The sequence below is a fragment of the Pleurodeles waltl genome, chromosome 11, assembly GCF_031143425.1.
Source record: "Pleurodeles waltl isolate 20211129_DDA chromosome 11, aPleWal1.hap1.20221129, whole genome shotgun sequence".
In the NCBI taxonomy this organism is placed as follows: domain Eukaryota; kingdom Metazoa; phylum Chordata; class Amphibia; order Caudata; family Salamandridae; genus Pleurodeles; species Pleurodeles waltl.
In genome coordinates, this window is record NC_090450.1 from 880,357,234 (window position 1) to 880,383,652 (window position 26,419).

The following is a 26,419-nucleotide window of genomic DNA, read 5'->3' on the forward strand; positions in this document are numbered from 1 at the left end:
CGACCTACCCTTGGGTCAAGGGTCGCTACCACTGTCGCGCAGCGGCCGCCATATGAGGTAGGAGGGGGGGGGTCAGGTGGGGGCGAATGGGAGCTGGGGGGCGGGGGCGTGCAGGAGGTTGCGGCGGGAAAGCGCGAGGGAGGGGGGACAGGTAGAGTGAGAAGAGCTGGGGGAGGGTGGTTTAAGGGTGGAGGGGGGTGAGTGTTAGGAGGTTTAGGAGATAAGGGAGAAAGATAGGAGTAGGGTTGAGAAGATAGGGGAGGGGGGGTTGTAGAGGTGGGTGAGAGGTAGAGTGAGAGGATAGGAAGATAGGTAATAGAGGGGGTGAGGGAGGGGGGGGAGATAGAGAAATAGATAGAGAAAATAGATAGGGAAATCGATAGATAGGGAAATAGATAGAGAGATAGGAAGATAGAAGGAGGTGGAGAGTGAGGGAGTTAGATAGTGGGATAGAGAGATAGGTAGATAGGAGGAGTGAGGGAGGTAAATAGTGAACGGGTTAGATAGGAGAGATAGAGAGGGGGATGCGAGTGGGGGAGGGGGATGAGGCAGGAGGGCAGGCGCGGGGAGAACAGGACGGAGGAGGCAGAAGAGCCGAAGAGCCGAAGAACAGAAGAACAGAAGAACAGAAGAACAGAAGAGCCGAAGAACAGAAGAACAGAAGAACAGAAGAACAGAAGAACAGAAGAACAGAAGAACAGAAGAACAGAAGAACAGAAGAACAGAAGACCACAGAAGAACAGAAGAACAGAAGGAGAGAAGGAGAGAAGAAAGGAAGATCAGAAGACCGGAAGGAGAGAAGAAAGGAAGAACACAGAAGAACACAGAAGAACACAGAAGAACACAGAAGAACACAGAAGAACACAGAAGAAGATACAGAAAAACGAAGAACAGAGGGCAGAAGACCACAGAAGAAGATGAGGAAGAAGAGAAGAAGAGTGAAGACGGGGGAAAGAAGAGTACAGAAGAAGATTACATACGAGGAGCGAGGAGGAAGAACAGAAGAACAGAGAAGAAGAAAAGAAGAAAAGAAGCAGGAGCAGGAGAGAGGGTGAGTAGCGCGGGGCAGAGCGAGGGGCTGGGAGGGGAGGGGGTACTTACTGTGAGGTGGGTCTCAGGAACTCAGGAACCTAGGAACCTGGAGGAGCTGCAGCGGCAGGGGGAGCGTCCTACCCTTGGGGTCAATCTAGTTTGAAAAGCAATAGCAGACAAGCCTTTTCCAACTGGCAGCCTAGCAGGCACAACTAGTGAGCCTGCGTGCTCCTGTAAGATTACTGATGCATTCAGGAGTTTTACGGAGGTAACCAAACTCTAAGACTTAAGGAGCCAGAACACAATGTCAAGACTCCTGGGTCAGGGTGTCTGATATCTCCATTGTTCTGCCTGAGAAGGTCTATCCTGTTGGGGAGAACTACTGAAAGCTCGATGGGTGGTGAACCAGGATTGTCTGGTACAAGTGGGAGCCAACAGGATGAGGGTGAGGGAGGTTTGCCAGTCTCAGAACTAAGAACAGAAGGAGGGGGGAGAGAGGTGGAAAAGCATGGGCAAATAACCCTGACCAGTTCATCCAAAGTGCATTGCCCATGGACAGTGTGTGTGGGAATCTGGAGAAAAAAGGTTTGGGCATTTTGCAGTTTCTGCTGTGGCAAAGATGTCAAAGTCTGGAATCCACAGCACTGGAAGTACTAAAGGAGGACCATTGGGTGGAGTTCCCACTTGTGGATATGTTGACGCATCTTGCTGAGGAGGTCGGCTAAGTCGTTGTCCACTCCCGGGAGGTACTCCACCAGCAGATGGATCCTGTGGTGAAGAGCTGTGCGCCAGACAGACTGAACTAGTTGAGAAAGCTGAGGACAGCAAATGCCTCCCTGCTTCTGTATACAATGAATGGCTGTCATGTTGTCCATCCGAATGAGGACCACCTTCTCCACTACATGGGAAAGGAAGGCTCTGAGCGCTACATGGACAGCTAGCAGTTCCATGTAACTGATTGGGATCCCACTGATCCTGAGCAGTCAGGTTTTGTAGATGTGTCCCCCACCCAGTGAGAGGTGATTCTATTGTAATGGTAATTCTGTGGCCACCCCTGCAATGAATTGTTGGTGTTCCACTACTGCAGAGAGCGAGGAGTGTGGTGGCTAATCAACACTGGACCTTCCTAATACATGGATACCCTGTCTTCGCAGTTGCTACTGCAAGGTATTTTGTAAATACGCAAGATGCAGTGGTGTCCCACTATGCAGCACTTTGAAGAGATAATGTTTTCCACTTACCACAAATCGGAGTTAGAGCCGATGTGCTGGATGAACAGGGATATAGAACTAGGAGTCTTTGAGGCTGAATGCAGCTATGAAATCACCTTGCTGTACCGGAGGAATGACTTCCTGCAGAGTGACCACGTGCAAATGTTTTGACGAGATGTAATTGGTCAGGGGCCTGAGGTCCAGAATGGGCCTGAGAAACCCGTCCATGTTGGGAATGAGGAAGTAGAGGAAATACACTCCCCGAGACCTGTAGATGATGAGGCACTGGCTCTACAGTCCCTATGAGAGGGAGTGCTTTAACTTCTTCCCAAATCAGGCGTTAGTGTTCTGGGGAGAGAAGATACCTGTGAGGTGGTATGATGGGTGGTAAAGGAGCTGCAGGCAGTAAACGTGTTTTATAACGTCTAGCACCCACTGGCTGAGGTGACGTGCTGCCAGGTGTGGAAGAACATCTGAAGTCGTCCCCTGTCAAGTGTTGCATGGTCCAGGAGGAGTGGTGGCAAACCATTGCTTGGCTGGGGGAGCTCCTTGGGGGGAGCCACCTGTGCATCTACATGTGGTGCTATTCCCATGGAAGGCACCCCTGACGTAGCCTTTTTAAATTTTCTTCAACATCTCATCCATCTGGGGCCTGAAGAGATGTTCACCACCAAAGGGCAAGTTGAGGAGATATTGTTAAACGTCTGGCTTGAAGCTGGAGACAGAACCAGAAATGCCTGCAAAGGAGTACGCAAGAGTTGATGCTCCAAGCAGCCGTGTCAGCAGCTTTTAAAGCACATCTAAAGGTGGTGAAGGAGATTAGCTTGCCTTCTGTGACTAGCGCATGCCCTTTCTTACGGTGCACCTTTTATGAGATGTTAAAGGAGCTTCTCCGTTTCGTCCCAATGGGCACAGTCATACCTGGAAAGTAAGCCGACAGAGTTGCCAATGAGCCAATTATTGGCAGACTGCGCTGCAACATGCTTGCCAGTAGAATCCATTCTTTTATTTTCTTTGTCCAGAAGAGGATCTCCGGTGCCTTCAATGGGAGGGAGTTGGCCACTAACAGATGTGGTCTGAAGGGGAAGCCTTGTATTTTCAATTTAAGGGGGTGATAACGCGAGCCTTCACAGGCTCCTTGAAGACATCAGGAGCTAGGTTGAGCATCCCTTTCAGTATTGCAGATTGTAGGTACTACTTGGAACGGTGGGCAGAGGAAATCATTTTGAAGAGGACATCCTCTTAAACAGGTCCAGTGTGCATTTTCACTTTGATATGCTGCAGCCCTAACCAAAACCTCAAAAAAACGGAGACAATGTCATCTGGAGGGGAGAGGCAGGAAGTGTGTATCCCCTGGTGAACCCACGTCATCAGAATTCCATGGGTTGGGGGTTCCTTGTGGTATGGTTACACCCCCCAACCCCTCCAATGTTCACCCAGGTCAGAATGCAGTGACTTTCGTGGTGTGTATGAAACTGGGTCAGGCAGAGAAGGAGGTGGAGATGGTGATGCTGGAAGCCTGCGCAATGTGGCAGAGAGGACAGACTCTGAAAGAAGACTGGTGGCTTTGTCATGCTTCTTCCACGGTGTGGGTGGTAGTAGGGGTTTCCAGATATTCCTCAAAGCTGATCTGTCTCTGAGGAGCTAGTGCCTGGCGCAGGAGGCTGTGTGAGAATTTTACCCACCTGGGGGTGGATTACTATCTACCTCTGGCCACTGTCGAGTTAATGGCGGAACAGGTGGACAGGCTCGACACAAGATCTTCCCGCCTGTGTCAAATGTTTTGGATCCGACAGCCGGGTCGGCACTGAGCCGGAAGCGGGCATGGCAACTAAGTAGGTGTCAAGATTTTCTTGCATGCTAAGCTGAAGTTGGGCATAGGGTCCAAAGATGAGGGTTGGTGCTGACCAAGGCTTGAAGGCAACCCCCAGAAGCCTATCTCTGTGGGTCTAGAAGGGCTAACCACCCCTTTTCGGATGAAAGTTCAGTGATGTCAAGAAGGAGGTGAGCCGGAGCTGTACTCATGATCTGTTGAGCCAGCAAGAGGCATTCGATCTCGAGGTCAGAGCAGGAACTCTCTTCAGGCAAGAAAGTCTCCTTGACAGTGGCCAAAAGCTTGGTATGATGTTCTCCTAAAGGTTCTGGGTGCCGAATATGTCTGGGGTACTTGTGGGAAATCTCAAGTTAACGGGCCGGCTATCTGGAAGAATCTTTTTTTACCGGAAGGACTGGCACGCATCGCAAGAGGCCTCGTCATGCCCAGGTGAAAGGCAAAGATTTCAGACCTGGCTGAGACCGGCCCAGGATTAGTTGTGTGACACTGAGGGCAATATCGAAAAAGCGTTTGTCCCATCACAGGTGAGGCATTTTGGGAGCGGACCGTGTGGAAAGGAAGAGGCACCGATGGGCGAAGTCCCACCAGGGGGAGAGGGTGGCAGGAGATCCGCCCCAGATGAAAACTGCAGGCGTCTACCCGATACGAGAGAAGGGGAGCACGACTGAATAAAATACCAACAGAGGGAGAGGAACCATGAAGGCAGAAAAGACCACCACGACGGCATCAATCTGAAGCACATGACCGAACTAGATGGCGGAAGGGAAACAATCTAACAATGGAGCCAATCACCAAGCGCATTGGAAGCAAGAGGTGTAATCACAGTACCTCATGACTAGAAGAATTCTTGGAAGAAAAATTGCACACATCTGGGCCCAACACCATATAGCAGATGTAAGCACAGAATGTGTATCTACAGCCACACGACAACATACATTTACAATTACAATTATATTTGTGGCACTTCTGTAGCAGATGCAGCTGTTTTGGTTGCATCGAGATTAAAAATCATTAAAATGCATAGGGCTCATTAAATGCACAATAAATTTACTTTACGTTTAAAATATATTACTGAATCCTCTGTGTCATGAAACTCCAGTGTATTTTACAAACTTACATTTGACTGGGAAACAGCTTTTAAATGTTATAAAGGACCATGCTTAACATCTCATTATTTTCTCTTTCTTCCCTACCACCTTATGTAATTTTTCATCCTTAACTATATAAACAGCTCAATGTGTCTTACCCAAAAAGCCTCAGTATAGACTACAAGGTGAAGCATTTCTCAAAAGCTGAATCTGTCAGAATCTTTCTGAATGAGACAGCACTAGAATTTAAGTGAATATCCCAGCTGTGGGTTGCAATTTCTTGGGTTGTGCTCTTGATGGGGGGGTAGAAGAGGGATGATTTAAGAATGATCATTCAGGAGGGACAGGTAGGAAATTTGAATGTGAAATTCTAGGTTGACTTTATGTGCTGATGTGGCCTTTTACACCCTATGTTCTAACTTCAGCCCAAAAGCATAGGGACAGTTCTGAATGATTTCTTTTTAACTTGATGTGTGTTTTATGGAACTGTGACACTCCTGTAAAAGTGAAGGGGTATTTTAAGTGGGTGTTCTTTATGTCTTTTAATTAATACATAAATTAAAAAGTGAAACAGACCACTTACATTCATGGTGATAAGGTCACCATTGCCTGCTGCAGACAAGTACTGTTGACTTGACATGTTTTAAAAAGGATAATCACAAAAATATGTAATTGCACACATCTACCAATGGAACACATCACTTGCCTCGTCAGGATTTTCACTAGTGATCCTAGCAGCAATAACATGTCCTCTTGGGTTTGGCGTATTGGGAGGGTTTTCAAAACATATAGAGTCATCCCCCCATGGCATCTCCCCATACAGCATCCGGATGTCTTTAATTCTGTACAAGGGGACTCCCATGGCGATCTGCAGAAAGACAAGAAAGTCGGACCATGGTAGTAAAAGTTTTCTTAATATGAAAACCAACGCTAAACAATCATGCATTGGTAGATTACCTCCCTTACACCATAAACGACCAACAAAGGAAATAAAACTTTAAGCAAACAACTACTAAGTTGCATATTAGAGAATGCCTGAACAGTAGAGAAAGGTAGATATAATTTATCATCATATTACCCACAACCTGCAGGACAAGCACTTACACAATTAAAGGCATTGACACTGAAATACTCAACCCTGCAACTTATGAAGTGCTGATTAATGTCTCACATATTTCTGATGTTGGACCATGTAGGTTTCAAGGTGGTTTTAAAACAATGACATCCTTTTGTGCTAAGCACAGACTATTAGAACTATTTAAAACTATTGAAAAACAAACTCATTTTAGCGATTTGGAACAGTATAATTTTGTTGATCACAAGAGAGACAAGATACTCCTTCATAATATTTGTTGTGTTTTCATTACAGTGCTGTGTTCCCCTGTCCAGGGTAAGGAATGCTGAAGTGTTGAACAAGTTATGCAGTTTGTCCAGACTGTATAAAGATGGGTAGTGGCTTGACTGGTAATTGGCAGATGGGGGCTAGGTGCAACTAGTTGAAAACATAATGGATGAAAAATTAATGCTAAAGAGCATGCTACCCATAAATTGTTCTGTGCTCCAGTTGAGCTTGAAAAATCATAATCGACAATACAACATATAAGCTGTGGACAACGTGGATGTCAAGTTGAGGATGATACCACTCGTGCACTAAGTGGGTTCAACTTACTTGCAACTGGGCTGCTGGCAAATTTACATCACAAATCATTTCAGTGCACGGATGTTCTACTTGCAAACGCGGGTTCAGCTCCAGAAAATGAAAACTGCCATCTTCACCATAGAGGTATTCAACTGTTCCTGCACTGACGTAGCCGACCATTTTTGCAAGGCGAACAGCACACTATTAAAAAAAACAAATTGGCGTACAGGAAGAACACACAAGTCAACTATTAAATAAATACATATCTAGAAGTAATGAACATTAGCCAATGCCATTTGGTGCTACATTTGACACTTTACTACTACCCCGAATTTAAAATACTTCATGCTACAAATTATATTAGGAAAACACATTTCTCAGTATGTATGCTGTCATATAGTGAAGATTATAAACATGGACCTACAATGCCACCTTCTCCCACACACTTTAAAAATGGCTCATCCTTTTTTATAGGCCCTATTTCACTACATTTTAATGCAACATGAATACCCATGAGCAGTCTCCTCTTCCTTCAACATATATTCAGAGATACACAAGAAATACATACATTCAGAAGTTGGCTTTTTTATATGGATTCAAAATATTTTTCATCAAAAAATGTAAAGTTTGCATGAAGTAATAAAAATATTCCATCCAAGCCGCCACTTGTACGTGCGTATTCATTTTTTAAATAATTGTTATTGTTTTTGAAGCAGACACCATGGTTAAACAAGCAATCTAGAAATAGTGCAGACAGATACATAAGTGCTCTTTGGCAGATCCCAACAACCACAGTCAGGGCGCTCCATGTACTAAGACTTAGACTTAGACTTAGTAACTAAGGTCTATCTTGACACATGAAGACCCCATATACCAAAGTACACTTCTACGTGGCTTGGTTCCAGCGGTCCAACAGGCAGCACATGGAACGACAGACAGATTTTTTGGTTCTGACAGCATACATCAAATTAGATCCCTCCACTGTAAAATGTTCTCCTCAACTTTTGGGTCGGTTCCTATTTTACTTTTACTCCATGTATATCTTCTTCGATTGCCCATGCAAATACAAAAGATATGTCACTTTTCCATCCCACTGCATCAAAGGCATTCTCAGTATCTAGAGAGGCCACAGCATAATATCTAGGAATTCCCTTCCCATAGTGTATCACCTGGGCAAATTTCCTAAGATTCTACATCGCTTTTCTAGGTATGTGGCATCCTGCATGCAGACAGATACTTCCTTCCTGAATGCCCGGAAGAGGGCTGAAATTCAAACTTAAGAAAGGAGTACAGTAACCGTTCCACCCAAAAATAGTAGCACTGGAAGGAACAGAGAGAGACTGAGAGACTGTGTAAGATCAGGGAAGTGGAGTCTTCACCACAGGACACTCACCACCCAAAAGCATATGAACCCAAACTGATTTGGTGGTCCTATTCTCTGGGCCACATTCAGTAGTTAGATCACTATTACTGTGCTCAATATTTTCCCACCTCTGTTAATCACTGATAGAGGGAGGGCGGTAGGACTGTTGGTCCATAGGATGCCTTTCTGGCTTTGGCACAATCAAAGCCCCGTCACTGATAGTGGAAGACTCGCCTCTTCCAATGCTTCCTGATATACCTCTTGCAATCTACATAGCAGGTTCCATGCAAAATCCCTGCAGAATTCAACAGAGAGGCCAGGTGTAGGCCCACTTTTGTAATTTTGACTGCTCCTGCCATTTTTAACTATGTGAGAGAAGCCTCAAGCATTGTGTGGAGTCTTATCACTGCAGGATGTGCAGGGATCCAAGATCCCAAATTCTTGGGGTCAGGAATTTAGGATTAAAACTCAGAAAAACATATACCTGTTCATAATAGAATTAACTGAGAATGCATAACAAATAATTATTGTATGCAACCACAGATTTACTGGTTCCATATTTTAGAACAAAATATTGTGTCAGTTTTTTGCTTAGCTAAACAACTGGCACGCCACATGAAGTAGAACATACTCAATACAAACAAATAACCTTTCTTAATATTATTTGCTGAGTTATGTATGCAAGCCTGCAAACACTTTATAAAAGCAGGTCTCCAATTTTCTTTTTACGACTGAGCTGTAGTATTAGACACCTGCAATAACTAAATGATGTAGTTTCTCAACTTATTACAGTTGAGTGGTGACATCATAATACCTGCTGCCACAGTCAGCAGTCAAGGTGAAAGGCAAGTATCTGAATTAAAACAGCAGCAGCTTAAAAAAACTAGAACAATAATCAGTAGAAAGAAAATATCTATGACAACATGTTTATTTTTGCATGCTATGTGTTATTACCTGAAAGATAGACCTCTGCATTTTTCTATACATTCTGAGCTACAGCATTTTGAATATTACATATATTAAACTGATTCTTATATCTTTTTAACATCAATCACTAAACTTTTTTTGTGTGTTTAATTTCAGACAACAGGTTCGGTTTTTATTAATCGTGTCTGCATCTATACTGTTTCTTTCATATGAAAAAGCAAGACACCTAGGATTTACGGGTTTGTGGGAAGGGTGATGGTGTGAAGATGTGCTGCCATACGTTAAAAGGATATTGCACGTCATCTCACAGTGCCATGATGTTATAAAGGAACTCTGACTTCGTCTTCATTCTCTAGATGGTCATTGAACTCAGCTGGTGACTTGCAATTTTCTTATAACAAAGTAGGGGATACTTTATGCTATACAAATAAACAAACATCTGGACATAGATATTTGCAATATGCCTACCTGTTCCATGCGTTCCAGTATGGAGGAGGCTGCCACTGTGGCTGGTGCTTCTTCAATAATCTTTTGGTGCCGACGCTGTATGGAACAGTCACGGCCAAACAAAGGGATAGCATTCCCATACTGATCAGCAAGAATCTGAACTTCCAAATGCCTTGCATGTTGAGCAAGCTTCATTACAAACACTGGAGATCCTGGAACTTCAGACTGTACCTAGAGGAAACAACACTTCATAATAAACATAAGTAAAAATGACAGTGAAAAAATATGTTTTAACACCATGTAACATTATTTATCTCCCAATGGTAGTTTTACCACAGAGCAGCAGAGTGGCTAGTAGTTGCCAAACAAAATACTGGAGACCAATGGAATTTTCTCCTGTCAGCAAGGATGTTACTAATGATCAGATTATATCCTTGAACCTGGAGTTTCCCTAGAAAATCAGGTGTCAGAACTGGGCCAAAATGTGTACGCCAGACTTAGGACTTTGTAGCTGTTTGATTTGTTGTTTAGGGAATGGTGCTTGCTTCCAAAGACTGCTTGAACCATCTGCATGCTAATTTGCTGGTGGGGGTTATCCAGACCTTACAAAGCACAAAATACCAGAAATAAGATACTGCATGGTCCCATGAAAGAGGTCCCTGATACCCAAGCTACGACATAACTGCAGTGGCTTTTGGTGACCAGCTGAGTTTGTTTTAGAGTAGTCAAGGTGATCAATTTAAAAGTTTACTTTACATGTTCCTAAACAGAGGAAAGTGAGGTTTTACAAACGGCCACCCTCTTGGCATCCAAAGTAGATTGTACCAACTAATTATCATTTTTAAAACGTAGATCATTTCTTTACTTCAGATTTACAGCTAGGACACACTATGTTATGTTATTGTTATCTGCAGGGCCTGCATATCACCCGGTAGGGTATGCTGGCGCCTTCGGGTGGAGGGGTGGGGGAGGAATCTAGCCCTGCCTAGAGTGTATTGGAAAAGCCAGGTATTTCGCTTCTTCCTGAATTGAAGAAAGAAACTGGAGGCTCTGAAGCAGTGGGTAGTTCAGCCTAGGCTTTCAAGAGAGGTGGGAGAAGATTTGGCGTATGTGAGGAGTTGCGAGAAGACTGGCAGGGTGGATGTGACTGTTGGAGAGTAGAATGGGATGAAGTAGTTGAGGTAAGCTTGTAGGCGTGTGTGATGAGTTAAAAAAGGGCGTGTTTGCGGGCTTGGAGCCAGTGGACGTCTTGGCGGTTTTTAGACATTTGGGCGCTATGTGGGCATTTGAAAGTGAGTCTACCAGTTGTATTGTTCTGTGTTACTTTGAGCTTACTGGAGAGTTGGGGTGTGATGAAGATGTAAATTGCGCTGCTATAGTCTAGCCGGCTGGTGACAAGGGCTTATGTGTCATATTTGTGGGTGTCCATGAGTTGACACTTTTAGTCTTTTGTGAGTATTTTGAGGGTGTGAAAGCAAATGGAGGAGGGGAGTTGACTTGATTGGTAATACGGATTTGACTGTCAATCATGACACTCAGGTTCCTGGCAGCACTGAATGGATGGGGAAAGTTGGCCACAGTTAAATGGGCCACCAGCCCTGACGCCAAAGACAGGTGTCTTTGCCAAAGAGGACCACTTCTGTTTTATAGCTAATGAGCTTGAACCAGTTCCTTTTCACCCAGTCTGCTACCGAGGACATACAGCAGAAGGGGTCTATTTGCATGGTGGCACTATCTTCTGAAAGATGATGGGAAATCCATGGAAGCGGATGATACATATGAGGACTGTCTTGTAGATGTTGAAGAGTGTGGGGCTCAGAGAGGAATCTTGTGGTATGCCCCAGGTCAGGCTGGAGAGGGGCAGATGAGTAGGGGTCTTTGCTGACCACTTTAGTGTGTCCTGAGAAGGAAGAGCTGGATCTAAGAAAGCACTTGGACAAACATTCCAGCCTACCGAAGGGGTTGAATGAGGAAGGGGTGGGAGTCATTGGTGGTGGTGGTGTGGTGGTGATGAGTAGTCTGTCCCGGGGTTGGGTCTGAATCCAGATTGGAAAGGACACAGGAGGTTGTTCGCATTGAGGTAACTGGCCAGTCTGGTGTTGATGAACTTCTTCAGGACCGTGGCTGGTTACGGTAGGAGGGAGATGGGCTTCTGGTTGGTTAAGGTTATAGGGTCCACTGAAGGTATTTTGAGAAGCTTTAGGATGTTGGTATGTTTCCAGAAGTCTGAAAAAGAGGCGATAGATAGTGAGGCATTAAGGATGGGTGGAAGCCTGTCCAGATGGGGTTGAGTCCTTAAGTGAAGATGTAAAGGAGACAGTGGTCCCAAGGGGCTCATTAGTGGATGTAATGTATGGTGTTAGTGGTTTCCGTTCTGGTGAAGGCTGGAGAGCAGGTTTAGTGAGGTTTCCAAAATGTTTCTGTTGGCAGAGTACAGAGCTTTATGGATGGAGAGGTCCAGCTGGAGGTTGAAATTATTGCAGATGGTGTTGATTTCACTCATGAAATAGTCAGAGTTGTGTATAGGGTTCCTGACATGGGGTGATGTGGTGGAGCTGGTAGATGGGAATGAAATTCTTTCACGTTGGCAAAGCACTCCACGGTAGTGTTTGAGTTCTTATAGATCGGTTATGTGAGGGTCAGTATTGGTAGATTGGGAGGAACAACTTGTACGAGTCTCTGTCAATGTTGTTATGGCAGTGACATCACAGTAATTTCAGCTTCTTCATATGACACTTCGAGGCCCTCTATGTATTAGCTGGCTTATGGCTTGGATCGAGCCGTTTGGGAGGTTTTCAGGAGAGCCAGGAAGATGGTCCACTTGTTGAGGTTCGTGATGGAGCATGCTAGATTGTCACTGTGGGGGAAGAGTCTGAACTGGAGGCTGGAAATGCAGATGCCCTCGTGGACGTTGTTCCATTGACGTAGGTAGTCTGGGTGCTGGTGATTATGGGCTGGCTTGGCAGGTGTAGGTCAAAGTAAATAAAGGAACGATCCATCCAAGTGAACGGGCTGGACTTCTTCATGGTGATGTTGGGAAAGATGGGGTCTAGAAGGTGTCCGGCCACGTGCATGTTTTTTTTTTCTTCTTGGGTGAGTCCTAGAATGCTGAGCTCCACCAGAAGGGATGCACAGTTGAGGTTGGTCAGGTCCTCTGGGTGGAAGCTGAGGTCATAGAGTAAGATGAAGGATCTGGTTGGGAGGGCTAGGAAGTAGATCTGGTGTGTAGAAAGTTGGATTGGGTCGGGGGGGGCAGTAAGGTAGTGCTTCTCCATGATCATGGAGCTGAAGGTGAGGATTTTGAAGGCCCTTAGCTGCAGTGTGTTGCTGGTGTGAGGTGGGACCACAGCTATGTTGGCAGCCAGGTTGAGTTGAGCCCGGTGTCAGTGAGGATAACATTAGGAAGGAGGTCCCAAACACCTATGCAGGCTTGGCTAGAGAGAGGGTGTTGAGGAGAAGACTGATGAGGGTGGGTTGTTTATTGTACCTGAAATCAGAGAGGGCTTGGTGTAGCTGTATGTTCAATGTGCTGTGTTGGGGGATGGCAGTGAGTGACGGTCAGCCTTGGAGAAACTGCAGGCAAGAGAATGTACTTTCTGTCTGTGTGGGGGAGGCGTAGGGGTTGGAGTCAGGCATCAAAGGTTGAAAAGTGTCTCAGGCTGTGGTGCGCACCTCTCAGATCAGGAGGTGGTTTGAGGAGTGAGACAAGGTGTGTTTGTTGGCATCAGACCACAACCCAAGGGGGAGGACCAGGCAGTCACAGAAGGGTCAGACAGCCTCCTTTAATGCACATTTTAGTTTACTTTTTCGCAATTTATTTGTAATATTTAATAAAGGTTATCACGTTTTATTATAATTTTGTAATGGTTTGGTTGAAGATCATTTTGTAGAAAACTTTGGTAGCTATTGTTCTTTCTGAAGTGTGCCTATATGGTTAATGATCCTTCAGAAAAACTGTTAGCTAAAAGACTGCAATAACAAAAGGCTTATAATGATTACCCCAATAACATCTGTTAGTTTGGCAAAAACTGTTTTCTGACTAGCACATTTCAGAAGGAAGTTAAATTGTCATGCAGCTTTTGTGACTGATCCCTCAGACATTCAAAAGAAAGCGGACACAAAATTTTGTGGCTACTTTCTATAATAGGAGTGGTTTGTTAAGATTTTCAAACACCCAGGTTGGTAAGTTTGTACAAAGTTGCTTTCACTGTTAATTTACCATTTATTCATGCATAGGTCCAGTCTCCCTTTGTTACGTTTGTCATCTTATGGTGATAGGTAAAATAGTGAACTCTAGGTAGAGAAGTGAACCTGAGGCTAGACCCAAGCAACTGCCTTTATGAAAGTCTGCATTCCTTCTTATTGGACTGGATCCACCGGGCACAAAATATGTCTGACTTATTTATAGCATGCCTGGGCAGATGAGATCATATTACACAGGCCAGAAGGCTATTACACTGACTGGTTAAAATTAAACTGGATTAAGTTGGGTTGCCGGGTGTAGAAATGTATCAATAATCTACTTCCAGTTTTCTTCTCATACCTATCCTCCTCCTCCCTTCATACCAGAACTTTAAAGACTAAATGTTACTTTGCACATTCCCTTCATACTAAAATAATCCTATGGGGCAGGAAATCTGCATTATTAAACCAGGCTTTTGGAACTCTACCCCACAGCAGCTGAGGGATGGACTTACTCTGACAAGTTTTAGGCAGGCTACTAGAACATCCTACTCTAGCAGATAACCCGCACAACGGAGCCAGGGGATCTCTTGCTGAGTTAGAGCACACGCACCTAACAAATCATTAATCAATCCTTATTCTTCTTGTCTAGTCAAAAATCACACACACTTCATCCTGCCTTCTGCATGGCTTCTTCTAGTGCATTTACCATGCTACCTGGCTGCCATTTTCTCTTTATATCCAATCCAATTTAGGAAAAAGGAAAGACTTCCACAGTCAATATGCATAAGACTTATTTTTGTCTTGTGTGCTTTCTATGAACCAGATCTCCGATACTCAAGAATCAGGCCCTGCATATGAGGGTCAGGTATGGGAAGCTGATTTGACTGGGGTATTTATATTTAACTTCACACAAACACTAGGGCCAAAATACATCAATTAAGCATGTTCAAAACAATGTGCATGACTAGTGTGCACTCTGCTAGTATGGCTGATGTATTAAAATGGATGTAATATGTATAGGCTATTAGTCTGGGTTGGGCAGTGTCCTGGGTGGGGTGAACATAAGAAGTGACATTAAGGGTGAGGATTATGTGTGTGAGGAATGGGCGTACTTTCTTTTTGGGCCAACAACTGGAGTCTGGTGTTATTCTGTAGCTGTATATTGGGGTCTAAAATGTTAATCACATAACTGTTTCCACAAGTAGTGGTCCACGCATTCCTAGGATCTGCACCTATGTTTTCTGTCTTTTTAAATTAACTGGAACTTCAGTTGGTATTTTTTTCTGCACTTACTCTCCATTATCTCAGCTTTGGTTTCCTCCCCACTAAGCTGCAACCTGTGAAACTAGACTAGACACACAATATAAACTATATCTTATTCTAGGTAAGGAACAGCAAAGCACTCAGATACCAAGAAGGGTTCTACCTGCAAAAGACAGCCTTCAAGGAATAGTAAATTTGTATGTTAGCATTCGTTTTTTTAATCAAAGAATGAATGTCCATGCATCTACCAGACAACAGTTTCAATGTAGGATGCACTCAAGCAATGCTTAACCATTTGACGGTCCACAGTGACCTTGTTCATTTACCAATGTATCTTGCACTCCATCCTTTTGTTGTATCATGTGTGTTATGGGGCGCAATGGTCGAAGTATAAAATCCCCAGGGGAAGAGGCATATGTTAATGATTTGCTGCAATTTCAGATTATATTCACAGAAGCCCCTGAAAATCGGTCAGCTACCTTTTCGATTATCCAGTATCCCTTGCAAAAACCTGGGTTCCATTTCAACAAGTTACCCGCCTCCAGTAATGCCTTTTCTGGCAGAGACTATCTAATGGCAGATCCCTCACCTTGCTAATTTCCTCAGGCACCAGAGTTGATTCGGAAACTTTCATAGCAATTCCTTCAAGTGTTAACAGATGGCATAGCATGACTATGTCAGCTCAATCTCGCCTACAACACAACATGGGACCACTACAATTATGCCACCTCCGCGCTCTGACATCAGTTCCTGTCTGATCTCCATCCCCACAGATGTATGCAGAGCCACTGAAATTTAGATATAGCAGTGTGCAGAGTTTTAGTTGCGGATCCTGCTAATGGACTATGCGACTCCATTCTACAGATTGGGGAGGAGGGTTGGTCACTGAGGAATCTGAGGCGAGATGGAGCCTGTACCACAAAGGCATTACCGAAGATAACTAATTTACTTTCCTTATAGACTCCTAACTGGTCATTCCTCATTGTGAATAGATACCAAAGTATTACTACTCCCTGGGCGATGCCCATGGTGCTGGCAGGCAAATATCCAGGACCAGCAAACTGCCACCAGCACAGTGGTAGCAGCCTTTGTTCTGGTGGAATAAGTCTTTGAGAGCTAATTCGTGCACAGCCATTGCAGATTTTAATATATAAAACAATACATCTTCCCATCCACCTCAGAAGCTCTCCCACTCTATCGCAATTAAGAAAGGACCTCAGAACTTGGCTCTTCACCTGATCCCCCTCCATTCATCGACGACCTCTCACTTACTGACCTCCCCCGCGCCTTGAGACCCTAGCTGGTGACTAGTTGCACTTTACAAGTATTATGATTGATTGATTGAGTGGGGTGTGGTCTGTCTGGCCATGGTACAGGATGTGTGTGTTAGAGCTCCTGCGCCTACCTGAGGCCCTTGAGCCATTTTCTTCTAACCAAAAAGACTCTGTAGCAGCTGCAACGGTGTCGTCCCACCTCCCCGACCCCATCCCTCCACCAGGTACTACCCACATAAGCAGAATACAGGCAGATTGCAGCCAGCCTACAGAGGAGAGTGAGCGACCAAGCTGGAGGCTGCTCGGCAATAACCCATACAGTAGGTACCGGGTGGAGTCACAAGGAGCGGATCTCGGCCTCCTGCCTGGGGCCATGGCAACTGAGAGAAAGTACGATACGGACCAGAGCCTGTGAGCCGGGGAAAGAACCTGCCTATAGTTCTTAGGTAAAGGTATCTGCGAATGGTCCAGACGAGCCACTCAGAAGATTAGGTGGGGAGAGTATAGTGGGGGGAGGGAGACCACACATCAGTGGCATTATGATAGTGAGCAAGGATGAAGCACCATCTGGAACCGGTGCAATTGGGTGACGGAGGGCACAGAAGGCTCAGTGGAAGTCAACTTAGGGAGGGCATATGAGCTCCCGCAGGCTGGGGCACAGCACATGCGACGTCTTGTGAGGAGGCAACACCCAGGGCAGAGGGGACTACAATGCATTTCCACAAAGCGAACTAGCGCTAGCGGCAACAGGATATCATTTTGGCAGCTGAGGCAACTCCCCCCTACCTCAGCAAAGGAGTGGTGGACACACCAGCCTGCAACACTGGGGCCATAACTGATGATGGGTGCGTAGACTCAGCCCTAAGGTTTCACTTGGCTCTGCGAGGCTTGTGAGTCACCCAAAAGACTTGTTGTCTGGCCCAGAACTGAGAACGACAACTGCTAGGAAAAGGGTCTGGCCTGGACCACCCAGGAGTCTCTTTATACCTCCTGAAGTGGGTCTGAGACTGTGTGATTTGGGCTGGCAAGAGCTTAGTAGTGTGTTTGTAATCGAGGTCCACTCACATATGCAGCCTGTGGGCCACTGGGATTGCAGGAAATCCACAATGGTCAGACCCTGCGAAGCCCCCCCCACCCCACCCAAGTTACAGCCGAGGACAGTCAACAGGAAAAAAAGAAGGCAAGGCTTCCCTGGCAGCACACACAGTGCTATTCTGGAGGCCATAAGACACTAGACCATAACTGGAGACACAGGTAGCTGCAGTGGTGGAAGACGTGGGATTACTGCATTATGACCATAAAATACTCGTTAACCAAATCAGAGACAGAAGACGACCTGGGGACTGTCCTACTGCAGTAAAAGACCTTATTCAAATACTCCACCATGGAGAGAGAAGTGTGACTGCTGGCAAACAGACTGGAGGATGTGGACGGCAGGTCCCATCGTCAATGTCCAGCTTGTAGGAGTGATGTAATAGGCCGTTGGATCAGAACTGTTGTGGAAGAATGGCCAGCAAAGACAGTTCTACAGGGCACGTCTTCCCATTTCTTCTCAGTAGAACAGGCACATAGAATCCCAGCATTGCCACCGCCGCCTGGGGCATACCCACGCATGATCACTGCATGCTTGATGAACTTCAGAGACAGGGATGTTATCCTTCAGGCGGTGTGTAACCACAGTCTTTGGACAATCTATGGTCATGAGGTGAATCTCTACTAGGACTAAACTAATCTAGTTCAAAGACAAAGAGGGGCATTCATACCAGTCAAGAGTGTACAGGGTCCAGCTGGACCTTAAGTATGTGCTCCTTTACTTGTATATTCGGGGAATCACACTGGGTCAGCATCAACTTGGACAAATCCTTATTGTTTCTGGTGGGAGACTGGGATCAGGGGATGACACCTGCTTTGCCGCTGAGGATAGAAATGGGTAGGTTTAAGTACCTGGGGATCTGGATCACTAAAGACCCGGTCTTGCACTATGAGGTGAACGTAGGCCTTCTTTTGGAACAGCTGGAAGAAGACATAAAACACTTGCAGGTGCCTCTGCTCTCACTGCTGGGAAAAGCAGCAATGTTTAAAATGGTGGCACTACCTCGGTTTTTGTATGTTCTCCAGGACAATCGCAGTGGAGGATTCCGAATTCCTCCTTTGCCAGGTTGGATAACCTTGTGCGGACGCTGCTATGAGTAGGAGGACAATCCCATATTGCTATGAAGGTCCTTCCGAGATCCAAGTCCGAGAGAGGAATAGCCTTGCTACACAATACTATGAGGCGGCACAGGTGAGGGATCTAGTGTGGCACCAAAAATCTCCACCACAGCTATCTTTAGTTACTGCAGCTGCTGTGACATTACTGTCCCTTTGGGAACAAGCCAAAGCGGCTGCCCAAGGTGGGAACAGGTCCAGTGCCTAGAGTGTTGCAGGACTCTGAGTGGCAGGATGTTATGTTTTTTGGGTGACTTTTTGGACTTATCTGAACCTCATATGACCTAAATGACAACCAATCACAGGAAGACATCCGCGTCCTTGACTTTGACCAGGACCGCTATGCCCCCAGGTTCGACACTGAGTTTTGTTTTTCATCAACTGAGTTTGTCAACAGCAAGCTTGACCGCAGGGTCCCAGTTGGTCTTCTTATTCATCCTGGTGCAACACTGACATTACACTGACCCATGTTTGGAGCTAAGGCGCTAACGTCAGATATTGTGGGTGTCTGTTACAGGCATCTGTTGGCTACAGTCACATCCAGGCTTAAAACCTGTAATCTTCAGAGGGGACACTGTCTGCATGCAAGAGAAAATTTAGGGGGAAAGAAAATCTGTCAGAGATGACATGATTCAAGCTCTGGATCGGCAGGCACAGAAAGAAAGGAACTGAAGTCAGCACATGGGGGTGGTGCTGATATAGTTGTCCCAATGTTCTGCCCAGGGGGAGACAGACGATGCAGAGCTGGACAATGCCACCTGTTGACATGCAAGGGAACGGCTAAGAAAGTTTCTAGATGCAGTCTGGTCCCAGTGCAAATTCACACGGTGAGGAATCTGTAGTAATTTTATCAGAAGCCTATATTTCCAGAAAATAAGCATAATGGGTGACTGGCAAATATAGGGGTAGAGTAAATGTGTTATTTCACATTTATGTTTTTATTTTTTCTTAACGCAGATATACCATTTTGAAAATGTTCTTTCTTGTATATCACTTTAAGAATTCCAGACCCAATTACGAACCGAGCTATTAATTAAAAGCAAAAAAAAAGCTAAAACACTTACTTGTCTGTAGAAATTGGGGAAATCCTCCACAGTCTCTGCTTTTCTAATTCCCTTACCACCACCACCTTCTGAAGCCTTGATCATAACAGGGTAACCAATTCTTTCAGCCGCCTTAAAGAGGGTTAGAAAAAAACAATTATCAGTTGACTTCACTGTTTCACACAGTATACAATAAAAAAATAGAAATTACTGAAGGCAATGCATGCTCTGGCTTCTAGCGATTTAGCTCTTACCTCAAGGCCTTCGTCCACATCTCTCACACAGCCACGCTCGTACATCTCTGAGGGAACACTGATTAATTTCTGCTGCTGGTAATCTTCTGGGGTCCATTCCACCACTAAATCTAGTTATAGATAGCAACATTAACAAGAACCGCAGTGACAGGAATTCAAAGGTGTCCAGACAAAGCATACAAGTATAGGTCTCTCAAAACAGACATCATGGAGACTAAGTGTAGTACTTTATAGAAAAATACTTCTGTCTAAATCATGGGTGCTCACAAACATTTTCCCAGGGGCCAAAAGGTGTGGTCTCGATGTGTCTGAGGGCCGCATTGATGCAAGTGGGGGTGTGGTCAAGCCGGGGTTTGGGGGGGGGGGGGGGGCCTGGGGGGGCATTGAGGGTACAGTGGGTGTAGGGGAAGCAAAGCATATACATGTAGTTGCTGAATTGCAAAATATGAAACCAGAAAAACTGGGATTAATCCTGGCTTCCCCACTTTACCAAATTGTGTGATCCTAAGCAATAGGTTTATTTCTCTTCCCTTCGTTATCACATAAAGAGGACCTAAAAAAATACATAACTTCAGGGTGTCCGATGAACAAAACCTTCTTCTATGTTTGATTTAAAAAACTATAATGTTTTAATAGGAACCCAGATCATCTAAAGGGTGCACATGACAACCTACTTGCCACGTTTCACTATTGGCATTGTCGTCAGGGTAGGGGGAAGAATTGAGGTTTCTAAATTCATGTTTGAAAACTATCACTTTTAAAATAATACTTGTCAATGTGCTGATATAATCTGATGTATTAAACTGAAAAGGTTCCGCATGTAAATTAAATACACTTTTTGAATTTTGAAGAGACTTAATAATATGTTTACACTTCACTCCAAGCTGGCTTTAAGAATGAAGGTGCTCCTAAAGTTAAGTGATGCAGGACTTAACAGTTACTTCCCTTCTTTAACACAAATTATCCTTTAAATAAACACTAGCCTGTTTCTTTAACACCTTTTTTATTGATAGCATCTATCTGAGCAAACATCAGCAGAGTGCTGCTGTACACCAGAGGGCCACATGTAAAGGTCAGGAGGGCCGCATGTGGCCCCCGGGCCGTACTTTGAGTATCAGGGGTCTAAATGATACATCAGAAGTGAAGATCACAACTTCAGCACATATTTGTACCTCCTAAAGGGAGAGAGAAGCAGAGTTAAAGAAAGCGAGAAAAAAAGAGGAAACGGAATGAGTAAAATAGGCATGGAAAGAAAGGAGTATAACGTATGTGCGTGTGTTTCTCTCTTTGTCATAATAGCAGCGCCTAATTTGAGCTGGTGGCTTCCGTTGCTCGGCACGAGCATTTCATTGTCAACACCGTCTCTAGTGACAGTCCATCACATGGTGGTGTTGTCTGTCTAATTTTGGGATGAGCACAACTGGGTTTAATAAGTCAATATACATTCAAAATGAATAATACCTACTGCAAACGCCATTGTTATAACTTTGGGTGGCCTGGCATGGTCTGAATTGTCATGCGTGTAGGTGTGCAGTGGTTAGTAGTTGTGTTGGCACTATCACTGGCAACGCTGGCAGAAGCAATGGGTGGTGCAGGCTGCAATGGCCTACTGATACAAGTCCTGGCATGTTTTTTTTCTTTTTTTTTTTAACATTGCATAACAGCTGTTACTTGTTAGTGAATACGAGTTAAAGACAGCATGACTAAACACTAGATGCTAGTGTATAAATGGACCGAAAGGATATGCGTGCAGTGTGACCTATATGGGATGTGTTTGTGTCAAGTGTATGGCACAGACTGCTCAAGCCATGCTGCAGTAGGAATGCAGATGTGCTGACAAATGGATGTAGGAGAAAGGTGTGCGAAGTCGGATATACCAGTATAGTACTGGCTTTAATCTACAGTTTAAGCCATAATGAATATGGGCATATGGGGTAACCAAAATTGAGCATATTAACGTTTGGGGGAGAGAGGGTGCAATGTTGCTTGAGCTATCTGAAGTCTACACAGGAAGAAACAATATTTGCTGAATAGTTCTTTACTTATTTAGCAGCTACAATATTCCTATCACAAACGCGCCAAAAAGAAATAGTGATGGTATATAGAACAACGAGGATAGGTTGGTTAACATTAATTCAAACACAGAATGCACACAAAAGAATCCTAAGATTTCTGGCTAATAATTCAAATTTCAGGGTCTTGGGGAAGCAAACTGATGAGAGAGAAGCATGTGGAAGAAGAGGCAAATTATACGTCCTGTAGGGCATCTGTTTTAGAGTCGCTCTGTATGGGTGATTGGAATCCATCCAATTCTAGATGGCTGGTAGGAACCCAGGAACTCTGAAGGCAGAGTAAAACCACAGGTTACGAGAACACGTAATGAAAGGGGTTAGTGTAAACACGGTGTGAAATCCGAAATGAGGAGACCATTTTAGAGATGGAAGCTATTTACATTGAAAAATGAGACAGCAGAAACGTCTACTAGTAGTGAGACCTGTGTTGACATCTTCAGATCCCATGAAACTGCGAAGAACTGTCTGGAAAGGTATGAGACAAGCCATTTGTGTGAAAGGCCTGTTATGGAGCCTAGTAGTGCAAAATGATCTACCGAGTAGGACTATAAGCATATTTTTTATAAGGAGACAAGGTCAGGGATCATCTGAAAAATGTTGAACAGATGCCAGATGTGAGGAGTAGCTGAACAATGATGCGATTCAGACAAATACCAGATGTAAAGGATAAGGGTTAATAGGCTGAGGTCTAAAAGGACCAAATGTTGTCCAAAATGGATTGGCAGCTTTGAACTTTGGCGTCAAATTCAGTGGATGAAGTCAAGGTAAAGTATAAGAGAACAAATGAACAAGTGGTAAAGGGGTGTTAGCAGGATGGAGGTGAAGCTGTGCGCAGTGAAACAAGACTGTCTCATACAGTGTTACTGCAATGTGATTAGTGGCTAAATAGCCAAAGACTGGTCTTTGATGAGGACACATGGTGAGGATAGTAGGTTGATGATTGTGCATGCTAGTCGTTGTGGGCAAGATGATATGGTGCTGCTAGAGTGAGGGCTTTGTATTGTCAATGGAGTTATTGTGCTAATGACAGCACAATCCATTGAAGTTGGAGAAGTACAGGATTCAACAGAGGTGGCATCAAGTAATAGTTCTGTGGCAGGAATACATTTAAGTCCCAAATTGGAAAAAGGGCAGGGACATGATTCAAGTAAAAGTTAAAGAGGTGGTTAAAACGGGGAAGGGAATCTGGCTGCAACAAACCCAATGAGGAGATATATCATACGAAGATTCTTTTGCCACTCCACCCTTGAGGGGTACTAGAGAATGGCAATCACCAGATGGGTAGGAGGTGCAGAGGGAAAAGGTCGAATGTGGAGTAACTCACGACAGCTAAACAAATGACATCTATTCCCTTTAATCAAGTTTGTAGAGGGTATATAAAACAGAGGCAGAAATTAGTTCACACTCAGGCTTTAAACACTTGCAAAGCACGAGGGAACAGAGAAGCATTAGGGTACAACAACTTTTAAAAGTGGACTTAGCTATTTCCCAAGTTGAAAATAACATTTCCTAACACAGTACTTGAATCGGATGCTTTTACATGAATACAACCGCACTAGCATGCTTACCAATTGCCATCTCTGGCACCTCATCCTCATTTTCAGGGCTAAAGGGAAGAGTTTCCAGACCGTTTTGCATCAGTGCAACCTACTGAGGGGCGGAGGAGATAAAAGGAATGGCTGTCCTCGCCTAATCTTGGAGTATCCCAAAAGTTTTTCTGCTTTTGATTAAAGCTACCAAGAGCAAGGGGTGGCCTTACTTTGTGTAAAGACTTTCAAAGACAGATCCACTTTTTCACCAATGTTTAACCATAGCCACTATTATTCCTCCCTTGAAAGCCCAGTAAAACACATCCTCACTTGCTGTAGGATGACCATGGCATTGTGGCGTTCATTAAACACAATACAAAATACAGTCTTTAAATTATGTTTAGGTGCCTTCTGCTTTCTTGACCTGATGGAAGGGTTGAGTTGTAAGATTTGGTAGACTGCTGTCACCAATGTTCTCAACTTCCACATAACTGCTTATATAAGTAGTCCCAAAAACAAAAAGGATGCTAGCCAAACGGCCTGTTTCACCCGTTGCTCCCACAATGATCCCAGGAAAAACTGTACTTGAATCACCTCAAAAAGTTCCCTCCAAAAGTGGGATGAGCCGCCGGGGGAAAAGTTATAGCTGGCAAAGACTCTGCATGTCAGGCGCGAGTGTGTGGTGTATTTTTTTTTTTTTTAAGTGAGTATTTCCTTATTTGAATCTGAAAATAGAAATTAAACAGTCCGGTTTGACAGGCATCATTTTTGATTTTGATACTTGATTCTTAGGGGAACATGGGGTGAACTTCCTTATCTCCCTCCCTTATTTATATTTTCAATATAGAAGTATAGGCAAAAAGCTTATACATGGGTGAAGTTAAGATTTCTAAAGTTAGCATCCGGTTCCCAAATGCGCCAGAACACCTTGACTCTCTGTGAGGAGATGTACATGGGAAGGCAATTAGTTTTAGGTTTGACAATGAACTGTGGCTCACTAAGTTCTTCAGAGGTGGGTGAGCAGACAAACTGAGGATCAGAGAGAGCTGGGCAATTGTGCAATGCTAGTTGTCTATTAACTGCAGGAGGGAGCAAGGATCCTCCTCTGCTGCCAAACGGAGACCTGTGTGGTGCTGATGAACCATAAAAAGAGCTCTGTAGTTGGAGCAGAGGCTGCAATAACCCTGAAGAGACAGACTCATTTCTGGGGTGACCAACAGCAAATCTACTGTTTCAGCAGTCTTCCTTGTAAGTGCTGTAAATAAATAAATGTGTTTAATCTGTTGGCATTACATAGATCTATACATAAACCAGTGTCAGAATTCATAGGTGGCAACAGCTTGCCCGTCTTACCACCATCATTCTTATATGGTACAGTGTACACAAAGCCGCAAAATATCAAAGGACAAGCATTTGGTCAGCTAGTGGCAGACAGCCTTGTGGGCTCATTCAACATATCTATGGGCCTCATTACAACCTTGCCGCCCGCCAAGTTGTAACTGCCGTGCCCATTCTGACATCACCGCTGGGCCGGCGGGCGGAAACTCAGCAGGGATGTGGGCTGCAACATGGGAGCCGGTTCCAAATGGAGCCGGCGGTGTTGTGGCTGTGCGACGGGTGCAGCTGCAGACAGTGAAAAGCAGTGTGGGGTTATGCCTGGGGGCCCCTGCACTGCCCATGTCAAGTGCATGGGCAATGCAGGGGCCCGGGGCCCCGCGACTCCCCTGCCCGCCAGCCTTTCCATGGCGGTTCCTACCAGCATGGACAGGCTAGCGGGAAGGGGACTCGTAATCCCCTGGGCAGTGCTGCAAGCAGCACTGCCCTGGCGGATTACAATCGCCGGGACCACCGTGGCGGAAAATCCCTGTCCAAGCGGTGCGCCGCGGGCGAAATAGGCAAGATTGCACCGCTAGACTGTTGGTCTTTGACCGCCAGGATTGTAATGAGGGCCTATATTCTCTAGAAGGACTAGAATGCTTTTTTTACAGGACGTTAGGAAAGACGCTGCCAGGTTCAACTACTGCACATTCAAATGCTACGCAATATATTCTCTTTAAGAGCACACCCAGTCTGAGAAGAAGACAAACATCTACAAGAAGGAAAATCTATTAATAATCCAACTGGTCTTTCATGGGAAACTTAATTACCTCATAATAAATTAATTTGCAATATCCATGTAACAACTCTAGAACATCAACTGAGGCTGCTCTCATCACCACTACACACGACATCAGAAGATCCTCGACTGCAGAGAAATGGCTGCTCTGATCCTACTTGACCTCTCCGCAGCTTTCGACACAGTCTCCCACAACACCCTCATCAACAGACTCCACAACCTCAAGCTGGATTCCATCAAAACTGAAGTACTAATCCTCGAGAGCGACAATTCTGCCTGGCACGACAGATGGTGGCCAATCTAACTCGGACCCAGCCCGATCCCTACAGACCACGCCCGCAACCTAGGGATCGTCCTCGACAGTCAACTAAACATTTAGCATCAGATCAAAACCACCACCTCCTCCTTCTTCCACCCCTCCTGCATGCTCCACAGAATGTTCAGATGGGTCCCCACTGAAACCAAGAAAACCGTCAAGCACTAGTCACCATCCGCCTCCACTACGACAATGCCCTCTATGCTGGCATCTCAACCCAGCTACTCAGAAGACTGCAGACCATTCAGAACGCGGCAGCCCGAGTCGACATGTGAACCATGTACCAGTAAAATTTCAGATTTGGGGTTTACTTTCATTGGACTAAACGTAAAACGTATGATTCTTTGACAATAGCAACATGGGAAGAAGGTTTAGGGAATCTAACTTAGCCGGACTGCACCAAGAGGAGATAGGCTATTAGCTCTTTCTTGTTCTTGGTTCTTACCGCCATGAAAAGACTGGCGGGAGGGGGACTCGTAATCCCCTGGGCAGAACTGCAAGCAGGGCTGCCCTTGGAGATTTAAACCGCCGGGACCAATGTGGTGGGAAACCGCCGGTCCCGGCGGTGCGACCGCGGCGGATAATTCCCCTGGAAGCACCGCCAGCCTGTTGGCGGTG

At 45.0% G+C, this 26,419-nt stretch overlaps 1 protein-coding gene across 7 annotated transcripts in view; it reads right to left on the reverse strand.

The window, feature by feature from the left end:
• The window catches only part of ACACB (acetyl-CoA carboxylase beta), a 1,528,264-nt gene that overhangs the window by 1,042,474 nt on the left and 459,371 nt on the right, over positions 1-26,419 (reverse strand). For all 7 annotated transcript variants that reach the window (XM_069214760.1, XM_069214756.1, XM_069214757.1 and 4 more), the window contains 5 exons: positions 19,769-19,878; positions 19,536-19,646; positions 9,563-9,772; positions 6,835-7,005; positions 5,872-6,033 (listed from right to left, as the gene is read on the reverse strand). In XM_069214760.1, coding sequence (XP_069070861.1) covers positions 5,872-6,033; positions 6,835-7,005; positions 9,563-9,772; positions 19,536-19,646; positions 19,769-19,878 — 764 coding nt within the window. The remainder of the gene's footprint in view (positions 1-5,871; positions 6,034-6,834; positions 7,006-9,562; positions 9,773-19,535; positions 19,647-19,768; positions 19,879-26,419) is intronic.